Genomic DNA, 15,061 nt, shown 5'->3' on the forward strand with positions numbered 1-15,061 from the left:
GTTATCAAACAAGTTTCTGTTCTTGTTTCTTTATTTCAGGAAATATGAAATAAGAATAGTTATTAAACATATTCTTATTTCTTGTTCTAAAAGAAAAAGTAAACAGAAGACAAGAAACAGAAAACAGAAAATAGAAAACATGAAATAGAAAATAGGAAACGAAAACGTTATCGAACAAGACCTAAACAATCAGCACTTGGCCAAAATATTGAAAACATTGAGAATAAGAAACGTGAATATTTAATTACAATTAAATTCATTATTATATCATAAAATATAGTCCCAAACAAAAACATACAAGAAATCATCTACTCTGTAAAGTCTCAAAATCAATCACAAATAAACATCTATATAAAGTCCTAATGCAAAGATTACAAAATAAATGAAATAAAAGGAAAAACTCTTGAAGGTGGGTGCCACACTTGTTTATGACGTGAATCCATCATCTTGAACCTCGAATTTCTTCGTTGGTTTCCAACTCTAAGAAAAGAATGTAAAAATCGAACAAGGTCTTTTTATCATTTCCAATTGGCCTCCTAAAAGTCGACGGAGAAAAAGAAGATGTATAGAGAAGTCTTCGACAACGTCGAGATTCTAGAGGTAATATCATAAAGCTATTCACAATTTCTTAATTATACTTTGAAAAGCACACGAATACTTCATACCTCTTTTTCTATCCAATTTTGTAGCGTTGAGATGCTATACCTCCTCGGATGTGATGGCTTAAGCTAATAATCTATAGATCTTTTCTTTACTCCAAATCGCTCATTTTTTTTTCTACTTCTAATATCTTCATTTTTTTTCTTCCCATTTATCAATAGTGCTTCAAATGCTCATATCTTGAAATATGTGTTAATAAACTCTTGAAAGTACCGAATTAAAAGCTAGCTAAAATCTAAGCCTAAAAACAACAGATTTTGTGCCCTATCACTCCTAAAATTTGTATTCCATCAACTTTTCTATTTAGTATTAACGGAAAAGTGACGTGATATTTCTTTTTTAAAGTGACATGACATTTATTCTTTATTTTTTTTTTTTTATATATATATATATATATATATATTTCTTATTTGTAGTTATTAATAATTTAAAATTCGATTATTAATTTTTTTTTTTCTTTCTTTTATCTCTTTTCTAGCCCATAAATTTTAAATTTTATTCTATTTTGATCCTCAACTTTTAAAAGCATCTATTCCAATTCTTCATTTTTAAAAAATGCTTATTTTGGTCAGTGCTATTAAGATTCTATAAACTCTTATATAGAATGGTGATAGAATGACTTGTAATTTTAGATGACTAAGCTGTCAAATAAGTTAACCAAAACTAAAAAATTTAGAGTTTCAATTATGAATTAGGCGGTAAAATGATCTACTATAGCAGAATAAAAGTCATTTTGTGTTCAAAATTTTGATACGTTCATTATTGATATTTTACTTCACGTTTATCCGGCTCTTTTTCCCCTTCCAACAATCAAACAAATAAATCGTTTCAGATTTAGATTCAATTTATTTATTTTTGAAATTGTAGGGAAGAAGAAGAGGAAAAAGAAAAGGTAAATAGAAGAGGACAAAAGGGAAGAAGAGGAGGAAAAGAAAAAATGAAAATGAAAGAATGAAAGAGAAATATATTTAAAAAAAAAATGAGGGAAAGAACAAAAATGCAATCAATGGCGGCGGTTTGGCTTTCATTAATGGTGAAGGAAGACGATGGAAAGAGGAGTAGGACAAATACAAGGATAGAGAAAAATAGAAAGAAAAAAAATTAGATTTATTTGTTATCTATTTTTAACAATAATTTAAAAAATTAAGTAAAAATTTAAAAACTAAAAAAAATACTTTTTAATTTTTCTTTTTAGAATTTGGCTAAGAATTTATCAATTTTACTTTAAAAAGATACAAACCAGAATAAAAAATGATGAAAAAATAGACTTAATTTAAAAAAACCAAAAATCAAAAATAAAAATACAAAAACTCCGTTTGATAACCATTTAGTTTTTTAGTTTTTGTTTTTAAAACTTAAGTTTATGGACACTACTTCCGCCTCCAATTTTTTCATTTGTTTTCTATTTGTTATCAATGGTTTAAAAAATCAAGTCAAATTTTGAAAATTAAAAAAATAAAATTTAATTTTTTTTTTTTTTTTTTTTTTTTTTTAGAATTTGACTAAAAATTTAATTATTGTACTCAAGAAATATACAAATCATAGTAAAAAATCGAGAGAAAATAAATTTAATTTTCAAAAACAAAATTATTATAAAATTAAACCAAAATAATTATAGAAGAGGCTTTTTTTTAGTTTTCAAAATTTGGATTGATTTTTAAAATTAAAAAATCAAATTGTTATCGAATCAGATTTAATAATCAATAATTATTAAGGCGGCAGCAGCATCCTTCCATCATCCTTATTTTATTTTAGTGATGATTATTTTAAATTTCAAATACCAAAAGATAATAATAATAAAAATAAAATAAAGGATAACAAACAGCAAATGCAAAAAAAATAAAGAATCAAACATAAAGGAAGAGGAGAGAAAAAAAGGTAAAATAAAGGTGATCAACTCTTACTTTGATTTCTAAATGCTTGGCTATTGCTATATATATATATATATATATATATATACTGCTGTTGCTCAAATCCACAATTCATCTTCTAAATCACAGTTTCACGTTTCCAAGGTTGTCCCTAACTTTCTGATTATTCTGTTTTCTCTGTGTTTTCAATTCCTCATGTTTCTAAGTTTGTCATTTGAATTGATTTCTGTTCTTTCATTGATCGAGATGGTCGATTTTACTTTGATTTCCGCTTCCTAATTTGATCATCCCTTATTTTCTTTTGTGTTGGATCCGGAATGAGATCGTTGAATTCAGTAAAAGAAAAGAGGAGATGGATTTGAATTTGTTTAATGAAATGGGAATTCTGATTTGCCCTTGAACTCACTTCTAGTGAAGTGTGATTTTGTGTCTATGTTTATGAGATTTCTGTGGCTTTTGTTGAATTAAAACTAGTCTTCTGCTTGCATCATAGAGTGCTCCATCACCACATTGTTGCATCGGAGATGTCTTACCCATCCCGAAATGGTTGGGTCCTAACGCGATTTTCACTTTTAATCACTTTGATTCAAATAAACGATGGTTGATTGTAAGAAAATCGTGATTGAAATGAATATCGTGTTAGGGTCCAATTGAAGAGTGATTTTGTCTCTATGTTTATGCATTTTAAGTTTGATTCTCTCTGTTTACAAATATAATTATGGAGCATTTTTCCAGGCTTTGCTGCAAAATGGCACGCTCAGCGCTCGATGAAATGTCTTCAACAGGTGCTTTTGTAAGAACAGCTTCGACGTTTCGCAATTTGATTTCACGAGATAAATCCTCCGAATTTCCACCAGAATCAGATAGATATCATCTCTACGTATCATATGCTTGTCCTTGGGCCTCCAGATGCCTTGCATATTTGAAAATCAAAGGACTCGATAAAGCGATCAGTTTCACGGTACATTTCTTGTTTAATAGCTGAATGAATCCATGATCATTTTACTGAAAACCAATATCTTCTTTGCATCAAACTGTGTTTCTCAGTCAGTCAAACCAATTTGGGAAAGAACCAAGGACTCTGATGATCATATGGGATGGGTTTTTCCTACTTCTGATACAGAGGAGCCTGGTGCTGAACCTGACCCTTTGAATGGAGTTAGAAGTATTAGAGAACTCTATGAACTTGCTAGTACAAATTACAGTGGAAAGTATACAGTTCCAGTAAGTTTCAACCATCGTTGTGTTCTTAATTTGAGCTTCTAAGTAGATGTTTATCATGTTATGCAGTCTTCTCAATGTCTTCCTCATGACAGGTTCTATGGGACAAGAAACTCAAAACAATCGTTAACAATGAGAGCTCAGAGATAATTCGCATGCTTAATACTGAATTCAATGATATAGCTGAGAATCCAACTCTGGATCTCTATCCCACTCACTTGCAAGCACACATTGATGAGACTAATGATTGGATATACAATGGCATTAGCAATGGTGTTTATAAATGTGGTTTTGCAAGGAAACAACAGCCTTATGACGAGGTAAGCATTCAGTTTAGAAGCTAACAATTTAGAGTTCTAAAAATAAATTTTGATTGTGTGTATGCGAATACAAACTGTTTCAGTTATGTCATTATAGGATTGTTCTGGTTCAAATAAGTTGAATTTTTAAGGTCTATGATTTCTCTTCAATTCCAACACGAATTTATTAGCTTATGATAATTACTAAATTGTCGCTTTTACATATTTTCTTACACAAACATTTCTAACAATTTGTTGATTCAAGTATTATTTTGGTTATACAGATTTGAATTCATCACCTCTATTTAATCCTTACCATAAAAAATTACTTAATTAGCGATTAGTTTGGATCAGAAATGTTTCCTTATTCAATGCAACCCAACTGATGAACACTTGATCTGAAAAACTATAAACTTAGTCTATTACCTGAAGTATGAACCATCCTTCTACAGGCTGTGAAAGAATTGTATGAAGCTCTGGACCGATGTGAGGAAATACTTTCCAAGCAACGTTACCTCTGTGGGAACACACTGTCTGAAGCAGACATTCGGCTGTTCGTCACCATTATAAGATTCGACGAGGTACCAATATCAACTGATCCTCTAAAAAATGTGCTTCTCTTTCTCCATTTGATCATTATTTTGTTTTCCAAGTTCAGGTTTATGCAGTTCACTTCAAATGCAACAAGAAACTCATACGAGAGTATCCAAATCTGTTCAATTACACCAAAGATATATACCAAACTAATGGGGTAGGCAGCTCTGTTAATATGGAACACATAAAGAAGCATTATTATGGAAGCCATCCTACAATCAATCCATTTGGAATCATTCCTCTTGGCCCCAATATTGATTACTCTTCTCCTCATGATAGAGATAGATTTTCCTCATAGTTTTGCATTATATTCTGTCACTGCAAGGACTTCTGTGTTTGTGTTTGTGTTTTACATATTATACTTCAGCTTCTTGTGATAGAGATAAAAGACAGATTCTCTCGAGAGTTTTGCATTAGCAGCCAAGGCATGAAGGGAATAGAAATGCTTTAACTGCTGAGTTTTGCACTTTTCTTTAGAGTTCTGTATAGCAGAAGTGCTTTATTGTGCTTGTGTTTGTTACCTTGTAGTTCTCTTTGGATGTCCAGCTTGTTAAAATTTCAATAAAATTATATTTGAATAATTGTTGTTAATTTTCTTTTCTTTTTTGGACATATCATTATAATTGACCTGTTTGGTTTTTAGATATGTAGTGATGTTCTTGGATTGAAAGACATTTTTGGTTTGTCTGGAAGTAATTATTTAATCCTTAAAAAATTATTTGGTAACAATTTTATCTATGTGTTTTTTAGTTTCTGACAATTTAATATCTGAATCGTGAGAATTCAAAAAAATCAATCTTTTCGTCACGTACTTCAGCTGAAAACATATTTCTATTCATCATTTGAAATATGTTTTTTATTCTTCCTATCTTAAGAGATTCCTAATTCAAAAAATTATTTTGTAATAATTTTGTCCATGTATTTTTTAGTTTCTAACAATTTAATGTAATAATTTGGTTCTACTTTAAAATTTTCATTTTTACTCTACCGTACTGTGTGTGTGTGTATATATATATATATTATATATATGTTTTTTTAATCAAAATTAAACCTTGATTTTTATTATTTAGTGATTAGGTTTTGTAGCTTATAAAAGTATTGCATTACTAATTAGTTTATTGATCAACACGTAATAAATCTTATTAAATCTTAAGATAGAATATATTTTTTGTTCTTGAGGTTAGGAGTTCGTGCTTATTTAGTTCTTAAGATTTCCAAAAAGACATTTTAGTTATTAAGATTTGGAAAATAGTTCAAAATGGCTCTAAAGTTGACGCGGAAATGACAAAATGAATATACAAGACTCGTGTAATATTCATTTTCTAAATGAAGGGTTTGTAAATAATAAAATTTTATTGATTTATTTGTTGTGAGGTGGACTTTCATTCTACTCCCTCCTCTCTTCCTTTTCTTCTTCCTCTCTCATTTTCATCTTCCCACAAAAGCTCACCACCATCAACACGCCATTGTCTCTACCACGATGTTGTCGTTATCTGTGTTGCCTAAATTTGAAAAAAAAAGGGAAAAAAACATTATCGATGATATTTGGATCTTTATTGTTCTAGATCTACAAAGTAATAGAATTGGTGTGTTTTGAATTTGAATTAGACACCCAAATTCGTGTGTTATCTCTAACACAATGTCGTGCACACTACTATATGGAAAAAAAAAGAAAAAAACAAATTTGTATCTTCATTGTTCTAGATCTACAAAATAATAGAGTTAATGTGTTTTGAATTTGAATTTGACGTCCAAATTCATGTTTCAGTGTTCCTTGCCCTATAATATATAAATCTACAGTTTTTTTTTTTATTAACTATAGATCTTGATATGATGTCATCTAATAGTAGCGATAAACATAAGCAATGATAAAAGCATGCAAGTCATTTCTTTGTGTCATAGTTCTTCACTACTACAAATTTGACCTTTGTTAACACTAAAAAATCGACTATCACTATAGTAAATAATTTTTTAACATCAACAATGCTAATGTCAATTTCTAAAAATATCAAATTTTTAGGTTTTACTTGATAACCGGAATACATCAATTATAAGTCTTTGTTGATGTTTTTTGGTCGTGAACAAATGTAATGTTGATGTTTTGTGATTGCCAACTATTTTGAAATACCAACATCTTCACCTATTTGTTGACACTTTCTGGCTGTTAACAAAGGTATTATTGAGTTTTTTCTTAGCAGAGAGATTTTTTTTTTCTTGAGAATCCTTCTTGAAACTATTTATCTTCATCTGGCCAATTGAGAATCATTCAAAGGGGTAAAATGTGTTGATCGATTTAAGGAAAACAAGTGTAAACTTAGTTTGTTAGTTTGTTAGGTTGGAACAATTTATCTCCACCTAGCCAATTGAGAATGAATGCTAGCATGTAAAATCACTCGAATGGATTGAATGTGTCGATTTACTTGAGGAAACAATAGTGAACTTAGTCTAGTAGGTTGTCTAAATGAATGAGCCAACCAATTGTAAGCCAAAAAGGGAAATAGGGTTTGACATGGAAAATTAGCACATAGGAATATAACAAATTTTGTACAGAGTACAAGGCAGTAGGATTCCTTGCCTAGACTTGTTAGTTGTTACTTGAGGATAAGAGTAAATCTGGTTAACATATTCAAAAGATGAAAGTCTATGTCTATTCTCTAAGTGATAATCTACACCCTCATTAATCTCTGAAGCATTACTCAAATTTAAACGTTATTTTTGTTGGGTTGTATGTCATGATTAACATATTCTATTATCAATAAAGATGTTATTAACATTTATTCAATAACACACTTGTAAAATTTAAATCCAATAAACTAAAGATTCATGGCTATTATATGAATACATAAACTTTATGTGGAGACATAAGAGTGAATCAAGTTTAGTAAATGGCTAATACGGTCCATAGTATTGAATAAGATTGATACCTTATTCTGGTAACACTATCGAATGTAACTCATTCTGTAATTGTTACAGATATTGTAAAATGCTATAAACGAAATGATCTTGATTCGTTCATGTATTGACATGAGAAGTGGGGACGTCCTATGCAATGAGTTTTCATAAGATCGGACCAAGAACTAAGTCACTTTTACTTTATAACGTTGTTTACGGTTTAAGACTAATTATTTCAAAGTGATGACCTAGGTAACTTGACCTTAATCCTGGGTTAACTATGAACAAAGCGATGACCTAGGTAACTTGACCTTAATCCTGGATTAACTATGAACTCCTGTTTATTCGGGATTATCCCGACTCAATAAGCCTCCCATTTTAGGGATAAGACCGGGTAGATAGCACACATTTTTAGGGATAGTAGAGATATATTTAACCTAATGTTTAATTGTGAATTAAACATAAAGAGAGAGAAAATAAGAGATATTTAAATAAGATTTAAATATCAAGATTATGAATAGAGATGCATATAAATTGGGATTAGTGTTAGATTTAATATTAAATTAAATTAATTAAATTGTTTAATTAATTATTTAATATTATCTTAATTTTTCAAATTGATTATTAGAATTAATTTTGAAATTAAATGAAATTGGTCAAAATTACATTAAAAGTCAAATTGTTGACTAGGTAAAAAATGCAATGAAGTCAAATTGTTGACTTTTAACTTTTGAACGTCAAAAAGTCAAATTCGTTGACTTTGGACTTTGAGAATCAAACTTTGACCAAGTTCGTGGAAGATCCAACATTTGTGACAGGAAATGCCAAGTGTTCTCTTCATTTGAAGACACCTGTCCCACTAAATCCCACTTTGAGTTAATGGATTTTTTAGGGTCATAATCTCATCAAACTCAAAGTTACATGTTTGCATATAATAGTTTATGTATTTGAAGAACTGTTGGCCATAGTGGAATTGAATGGAATTATGTGATAATCTCATTACAATTTTCTCTCAAAATTTTAGCTTTTTCCTCTCCAAATTATCCACTCACTGGATCCCACCATCCCATTTTAAGGATGGAGAATAGTTGGGAAGACTCTCGTGGTGGTCTACAAATCGTTCATGAGAAGATTAGAACTGATTTGGAGAGATTCAAAGACTACAAAAGTTGTATTCTTTTCCCCATTTTTCTCGTTTTATTGCATGCATGCTTATCTTTGTAATTAATCTAATTATAGTACTTTAGATCCGTGCTGCACATGTGTTCATCCCATCAATTTTGATATCTTCTTCATTTTCTAAAGAGAAAAAGATGGTCAAAATCACATCACAATTTGTTTCCCTAGTTAACTTGAATGGCGTCCTTGTGCAATTTGCTAAATGCAAATTGTTTTTAGATTACAAAAGTTGTTGACCTCCTTGCTTTGCTTCTCTCACCAAGTATTACTTGCTTGCGTATTATAGTCTACACTTGGGCTGATGCATTAGGTGATAACATGTCATTGTGTCACTAAGATAGACAACTGTTGTGGTTTGAATAGAATTTAGTAGATTTAAGGCACAAAATGTCATTCCCCAATATTTTTCTCAGTTTCTAGATAGCTGTCAATTACCGTAAATATATTTTTTTCTTGTTAGTATAATGATGTTATTGACGTTTTTTACCAATCAACTATATGTATTTCGAAAATAAATCTGCAACCTATAATCACCCCAACCATGCTTAAAACCCAAAACTTCCAATATGATAACTAGATATACCTAATAGTTTCCAACCTATAGTTTAGGTAAAACTAACAAATGTCCCAAATTTAACAAACAAATAGTTGCAAAACCAACTGGAAATTTTCATATCGAATCACTTATACAAAAGTAGCAAGCACTTGCAAACCAACAACTACACAACTAATAATGCGAGAGTTTCGAGTCACCATTCAAACAAGTAACATAAGTATCACCTTCCCACATAATTAACGATTCTCATATTAAATCACTTATATAAAAGTAGTTATCAGTTGTAGACAACTACACAATTAATAATATATATATCATCTTCTTTCTATTCAACATCCAGAATCATAGATCAACAAACTGCCACTAAACAGAACCATACAAAATAATGACCTAAAAGACTTTCATTAGCCAATAAGCAAAAGTATTTTTCTACAAAGGGTACTAACCACTGAGCAGATGTCAAGATTAAGTTAGTAATAATCAAATTAATAATCCGAGAGATTAATTAGCCAAGTAACCGTTACTGAACTATTTTTCTATATAATTAAGAGGACTCGAGACATTTGAGGGACGTTGAAGATACCCCAAGTCCTCCATTTCTCTTAGCTCTCTAAATTACTAGAGACTTGATCACTGAAGTGTCAACGGCTAAGTACCACACCAGTATGGGATTTTCTTTTATTATAGGGTGATTATTCGATTTCTCCTAGTTGGTACCAAATTTCAGTATCAACATAAGAGAATATAACTAAGGGTTTGATCGTGAACAATGACAAACAAGAAAGATTAATAAAATTGGGGGTGTAAAAATCCGAATTCGAATAACAATAGTTTTGTAACGATTGATAGACCAACTCCAGATGGGAGTTTTCCCAGTAGCTTGAACAATACTGTCCCAGGTCCCAAATTTTGCATAAAGAACCTAATATTCATGAAACATCAAACCTTTGTTTACAATGAAAATATTTCTGGAGGAAAAAAAGTTCAAATATCTACAAAGAGTATTTGTCTGCTTCCAATCAACCGTCGATAGAGTTATCTTGGGATCGGGATCGGCAGAACAAGAAAAGCATAGCATTAGCATTTGCAATAGCAACAGCAAGAGCAGCTCCAACTCTAAGATTATTCTCAATAATGGTATAATTCAAAAGGTATTGATCAATTGCCAATTAAACAAAAAGCCATCAGGGGTGAGATTGATGAATAAGGAGATGGGAGTAGTTTATTTGGACAAAATTCAGAGTTGATACTGAGACTTCCAATTGATATCAACGAAATATTCTCTAACCAAACCAAAAGATATAGTCGCCAATGACAAACGTATGCAACTCGAAAGGAATTTCACTCAGAATATTCAACAATTTTGATTTTTTTTCCTCGGGAAGGTTATGGATTCATATTCTTCCCCAATACTCAGGATATGACCTTCAATTTGAGCCATGTTTGAAGATTTGTTCTAAGGAATTTTTAAAAAACGTGAGTGCTTCATCATCGTCGCAAACTCACTAATTCAATTTCCCCGATGTAATTCCCAACCAACAGATTTCCCCTTCTTTTACACCGATTTCAAGGATATAGGGTTTTAAAATTGGAGAGATGAGAGACAGAAAGAGAGCGAAAACTTAGCTTGCTCGCACTGCGATCTCTTGAGAGCGGTTCCGCCGCTGGAGCAGAGGGTTCGCACCGCCTCCGCTTCGCTAGGGCAAGCCGTCGCCACGAGACACTCTGCAAGAGATCGGTTCAGGTGTCGGCAGGCTGACCGCCTCGCCGGACCTTCTGGAAGTCGCTTGTGGCACTCTCGGAGAGCCTGCTCCAGCCGCTCGCAGCCGCCGTCACCACATATCGAAGCTCCGCCGGTTGGTAACATTTCTTTCTTTCCCATGTGGCAATGGGGTCCCACACCATTTGGGACGGAAGAGAAGGTTTCTGTTTCTGCCCGTTTCCTTTAAGAAAACATGAATATATAGGTGTGTACATAGTAGATTGGAAGATTTCAGAAAACATGAATATATAGGTGTTTCTGTCCTTTCTGAATATATAGTTCGGATGGACCAATCCAAAAATTCGGGTTGACTTTTCTTTTTTGGAGAGTCAACCCAACCCAAAATTTACGGATTGTTTTTTTTTAATTTGACTTTTTTTTAATTTCTATATATATATATATATATTCGAGTCGGGTCGAAATGGGGTAACCTAAGACCCAACCAGAATTTAATATTTTTTAACATTTTTAACCCAATCCAACTCAAAATAAAATTTAACCCAATCCAACCCTTGCGGTTTGGGTTGGGTAGTCCGATTTGGTCGGGTTACCGAGATTTTTGAACACCCCTATGAATATATGTTCGTAAATTTACTAAATTACCCCTACTTCTTGCTTTTTATTTTTCAATTTTTTATTTTAGATATATATATAGATAATTTTTATTTTAGCATAACTCATGAAGGCCAAACAAAATTAAGCATTAGATACAATAATAGAAAATTTGACGTATAAATTGGCATCCATAACCAGAGATGTCCACAGGATGTTGATGAGGAAGGCCCCTCACGAGGATCGGATTTCTCGTGGAGAAAAATTCTTCATATTATTTTTTTTTAACATTTTTTTATTCGATTTCAAAATTCAAAACATATTATTTCAAAAGCAACAAAATTCAATCCTAAATTAGTTGGAGTTAAAAGAGAAGAATTTTTAACTCTTTTGCTCTTACAATTTTTAATAATACTCATTTTACTCTTATGGTCACACCCTCTCATCTCTCAATATACTGATTTAATGCCTTGGTGAATAACTGTCTAACATTGTTTCGATAAAACTTAATGAAATAAAAAATTGAATTAATTTCTACATTAGTTTTGTTTCGTGGAGAGTTTAGACGAACACAAACTTCTCTTTTCTGATTCTATTCACTACCACAGAGCAATTTAGATGTAAGTTTGATTAATTATTTCTCATTTTCCTCCCTCAGCAATCTAATTTCAGTTTAGAACCAAAAAGGGAATGGGAAATCAAAATGCGTTTGGGAGAGTTAGAATCAGAGAAGAAGATGATGAAAATTAATTTATGCTTTTGTATATTTTCGTATGTAATACAAAGGCAATCTACAATCAATTTAAATATAATTTTCCCCTTTTAGGGTTTTGCCAACAGAGGAATAAAATTGAATAATGACCTCTAACAAACAATGGACAGATGTCACAACCTTATACATTGATACAAAGAATTGAATAACAAATTATAACAACCTGCTTTTCCTTTTCTTATCCTTCCATTGTGGCTCTTTTTTCTGACTTGGCAAGGCTGGTCTGAGGTGGAAAAGTTTTGCTCTTTGACTGATCCTTGTTGGCCTTTCCTCTAATATCCCCCCTCAAACTCGTGGGAGATCAACAACACCGAATTTGTTTCGAAGCAGAAAATATTGGGACTGCGGTTTTGTAAGCAGTCACTATTTGGTATGATGAAGGAATGTACCTGACTTCAAGTTTTCCATTGATGACCTGATCACAAACAAAGTAGACATCAAGCTCAATATATTTTGTTCGAGCATGAAAGACAGGATTTGAGGCTAAAGCTCCAACATTAATGTTGTCGCACCATAGGATAAGTTTGTAGGTAGGTTTGATTTGTAGTTCATTCATTAGTTGTTGTAGCCAAATAATCTCAGCAGTAGCATGAGCTAGGGCCCTATACTCAGATTCGGTGCTGGAATGAGCTACGACAGTTTGTTTCTTGGAGGACTATGACACCAGGCTGCTTCCTACATACACATAATAGGCTACAATTGACTTCCTTTCATCTATGTTGGAGGCCCAATCTACATCAAAAAAAGTAGAGATTTGTAAATCATTGCTAGGTTGAAAAGAAGACCATGATGTCTTGTGCCACTGATATACCGAAGTACTCTATTTGTTGCTTGCCAATGAACATCTGTAGGTGCCTTTAAGAATTGATTCAAATGATTGACAATGTATGCTATATCCAGTCTTGTATGGGTTAAGTATTGGAAAGCTCCTATGATGCTTCGAAGGATTAGACAAGAGTTTGCCATCTGTCATCGATAGATGTTTACCTATTGTGCAAGGAGAGGCAGCCGGTTTGATATCTGTTAGGTTGAGCTTGTGGAGAAGATCTTCAGCATACTTCGCTTGGTTGACAATAAACCCATATTCAAGATAATGAACTTGAATCCCTAAAAAGTAGTTTAGACGTCTGAGATCCTTCAAGGAAAATATGCTATCAAGAAGTCTAACAAGTTGAGAAATCAGCTGAGGATTGTTGCTTGTGATTATGACATCATCCACATATACCAAGAGAAAAATAACATATTCACGACTATGAAACATAAACAGTGACATATCAACCTTTGACATTGTGAACCCCCAGTTAACTAAGGCATTTCCTACAGTGTGGCTCCAAGCCCGAGGGGCTTGTTTTAAACCATATATAACTTTGTCAAGTTTGCATACATAATCAAGATGTTCTGAACTAACATACCCAGTGGGCTGCTGCATATAGACATCTTCCTGTAGACTGCCATTTAGGAATGAATTGTTGAAGTCCAATTGACGAATCCCCCAGCCCTTAGATACAAAAACACTTAGGACAACACGGATAGCAGAGGTCTTAACCACAAGACTGAAGGTTTCAAAGAAATCAACCCCTAGGTGTTGGTGAAACCCCTTAGCTACTAGCCTTGCTTTGTTTCTGTCTATCGAGCCATACAGATGCTTCTTTAACCTGAAAATCCACTTGTTGCCTAAAAACATTATATGATGATGAATGAGGTACTAAATGCCATGTGTTTCTTTGGATAGAGCTTTGTATTCACTGTCCATGGTTGCTTTCCACTGAGGTGTGAGAAGAGCCTCTTTAACTTTTGTAGGTTCAATGGTAGTCCAATATGTTTTAGCTACTGTAACCAAGATTTTGGGTTTGAAAATGCCTGCCTTTCCACTAATGATCATTGGATGGGTTGGTTGGAGGGAGAATAAGGGTCTTGGTTGAGCAATGTAAGGATTTGATGACTGATTAGAAGTGGGAGGAGTTGATTGGTTTGTGGGGAGTAAATCTGCAGAACCAGATGAAGGTGAGATTGGTGTTGATGTGGGGATTGATAAAGAAGAAGTAGGTGAGGGGCTGCAGGACTGAGAAATAGGGGAACTTTTAGGAGATGTATCAGGAGATGATATGTCTGGTAAGGTGGATGATGGGCTTGAAAATTGGCTTGATAAGAGAGGGGAGACAGGGTGATATCCAGGTCTTTGTGTATGGACTTGTTGGAGACTTGGTGCTGATGTTGTATGATAATTTGGTAAGGTCTCGGGAAAGGCATCAAGTAGAATGGTAGCCACAGATGAAGGATGTGGTGTAGTGGATGGGATTAAGTTGCAAGAGGCGATCTGAAATGCAACAAAGAAAGGAAACTCAGTTTCATTAAAAATAACATTCCTGGACACATAAACTTTACCAGATTTGGTTAGGCATCGATGTCTCTTGTGCAAAAAACTGGGACCTAGGTAAACACACTTTTTCGAATGATACTGAAATATGTGATGTTGATATGGTCAAATGCAAGGGAAACACGCACATCTGAATGTTCTGAGTTTAGTTGTGTCAAGGGACTAGTTGAACATGAGTTGAATAGAAGATTTTCCATTTAGTACAAGGGTGGGCAATCCATTGATGAGAAGGTTAGCATTGATAAACACATCCCACCAGTACTGTAGAGGCATTGAGGCTTGTGCTAAAAGAGTTAGACCCATTTCAACCAAGTGCCTACGCTTTC

At 32.8% G+C, this 15,061-nt stretch overlaps 2 protein-coding genes across 4 annotated transcripts; one reads left to right on the forward strand and one right to left on the reverse strand.

Moving 5' to 3' along the window:
- Positions 1-2,419: 2,419 nt before the first annotated feature.
- On the forward strand, positions 2,420-5,226 carry LOC120082551 (uncharacterized). Of its 3 annotated transcripts, none has more exons than XM_039037771.2 (6): positions 2,420-2,538; positions 3,267-3,492; positions 3,579-3,755; positions 3,848-4,072; positions 4,504-4,632; positions 4,710-5,226. In XM_039037771.2, the coding sequence occupies exons 2-6, from the start codon at positions 3,280-3,282 to the stop codon at positions 4,941-4,943; spliced, it is 978 nt and encodes a 325-aa protein (XP_038893699.1). In that variant the 5' UTR covers positions 2,420-2,538; positions 3,267-3,279; the 3' UTR covers positions 4,944-5,226. The 3 variants fall into 3 exon arrangements, with proteins under 3 accessions (XP_038893699.1, XP_038893700.1, XP_038893698.2); XM_039037772.2 differs by having other exon boundaries at positions 2,440-2,549; XM_039037770.2 differs by having other exon boundaries at positions 2,525-2,675.
- A 4,862-nt stretch (positions 5,227-10,088) lies between these two features.
- LOC120082530 (cytochrome C oxidase biogenesis Cmc1-like protein) lies at positions 10,089-11,254 on the reverse strand. The gene has a single exon (XM_039037735.2). It carries the CDS (start codon positions 11,152-11,154, stop codon positions 10,855-10,857), a length of 300 nt encoding a protein of 99 aa, XP_038893663.1. The 5' UTR covers positions 11,155-11,254; the 3' UTR covers positions 10,089-10,854.
- Between the last annotated feature and the right edge of the window lie 3,807 nt (positions 11,255-15,061).

Source organism: Benincasa hispida, chromosome 8 (genome assembly GCF_027475165.1).
Source record: "Benincasa hispida cultivar pf3 chromosome 8, pf3_genome.v1.1, whole genome shotgun sequence".
Taxonomy (NCBI): domain Eukaryota; kingdom Viridiplantae; phylum Streptophyta; class Magnoliopsida; order Cucurbitales; family Cucurbitaceae; genus Benincasa; species Benincasa hispida.

What these genes read in the sequence shown, in the direction of transcription:
- LOC120082551 (XM_039037771.2), top strand. Translation starts at nt 3,280, where the DNA reads ATGGCACGCTCAGCGCTCGATGAAATGTCTTCAACAGGTGCTTTTGTA. An exon ending in AACAACAGCCTTATGACGAG is followed by an intron (nt 4,073 to 4,503) that starts GTAAGCATTCAG and finishes ATCCTTCTACAG; the next exon opens with GCTGTGAAAGAATTGTATGA. An exon ending in CCATTATAAGATTCGACGAG is followed by an intron (nt 4,633 to 4,709) that starts GTACCAATATCA and finishes TTCCAAGTTCAG; the next exon opens with GTTTATGCAGTTCACTTCAA.
- LOC120082530 (XM_039037735.2), bottom strand. Translation starts at nt 11,154, where the DNA reads ATGGGAAAGAAAGAAATGTTACCAACCGGCGGAGCTTCGATATGTGGT.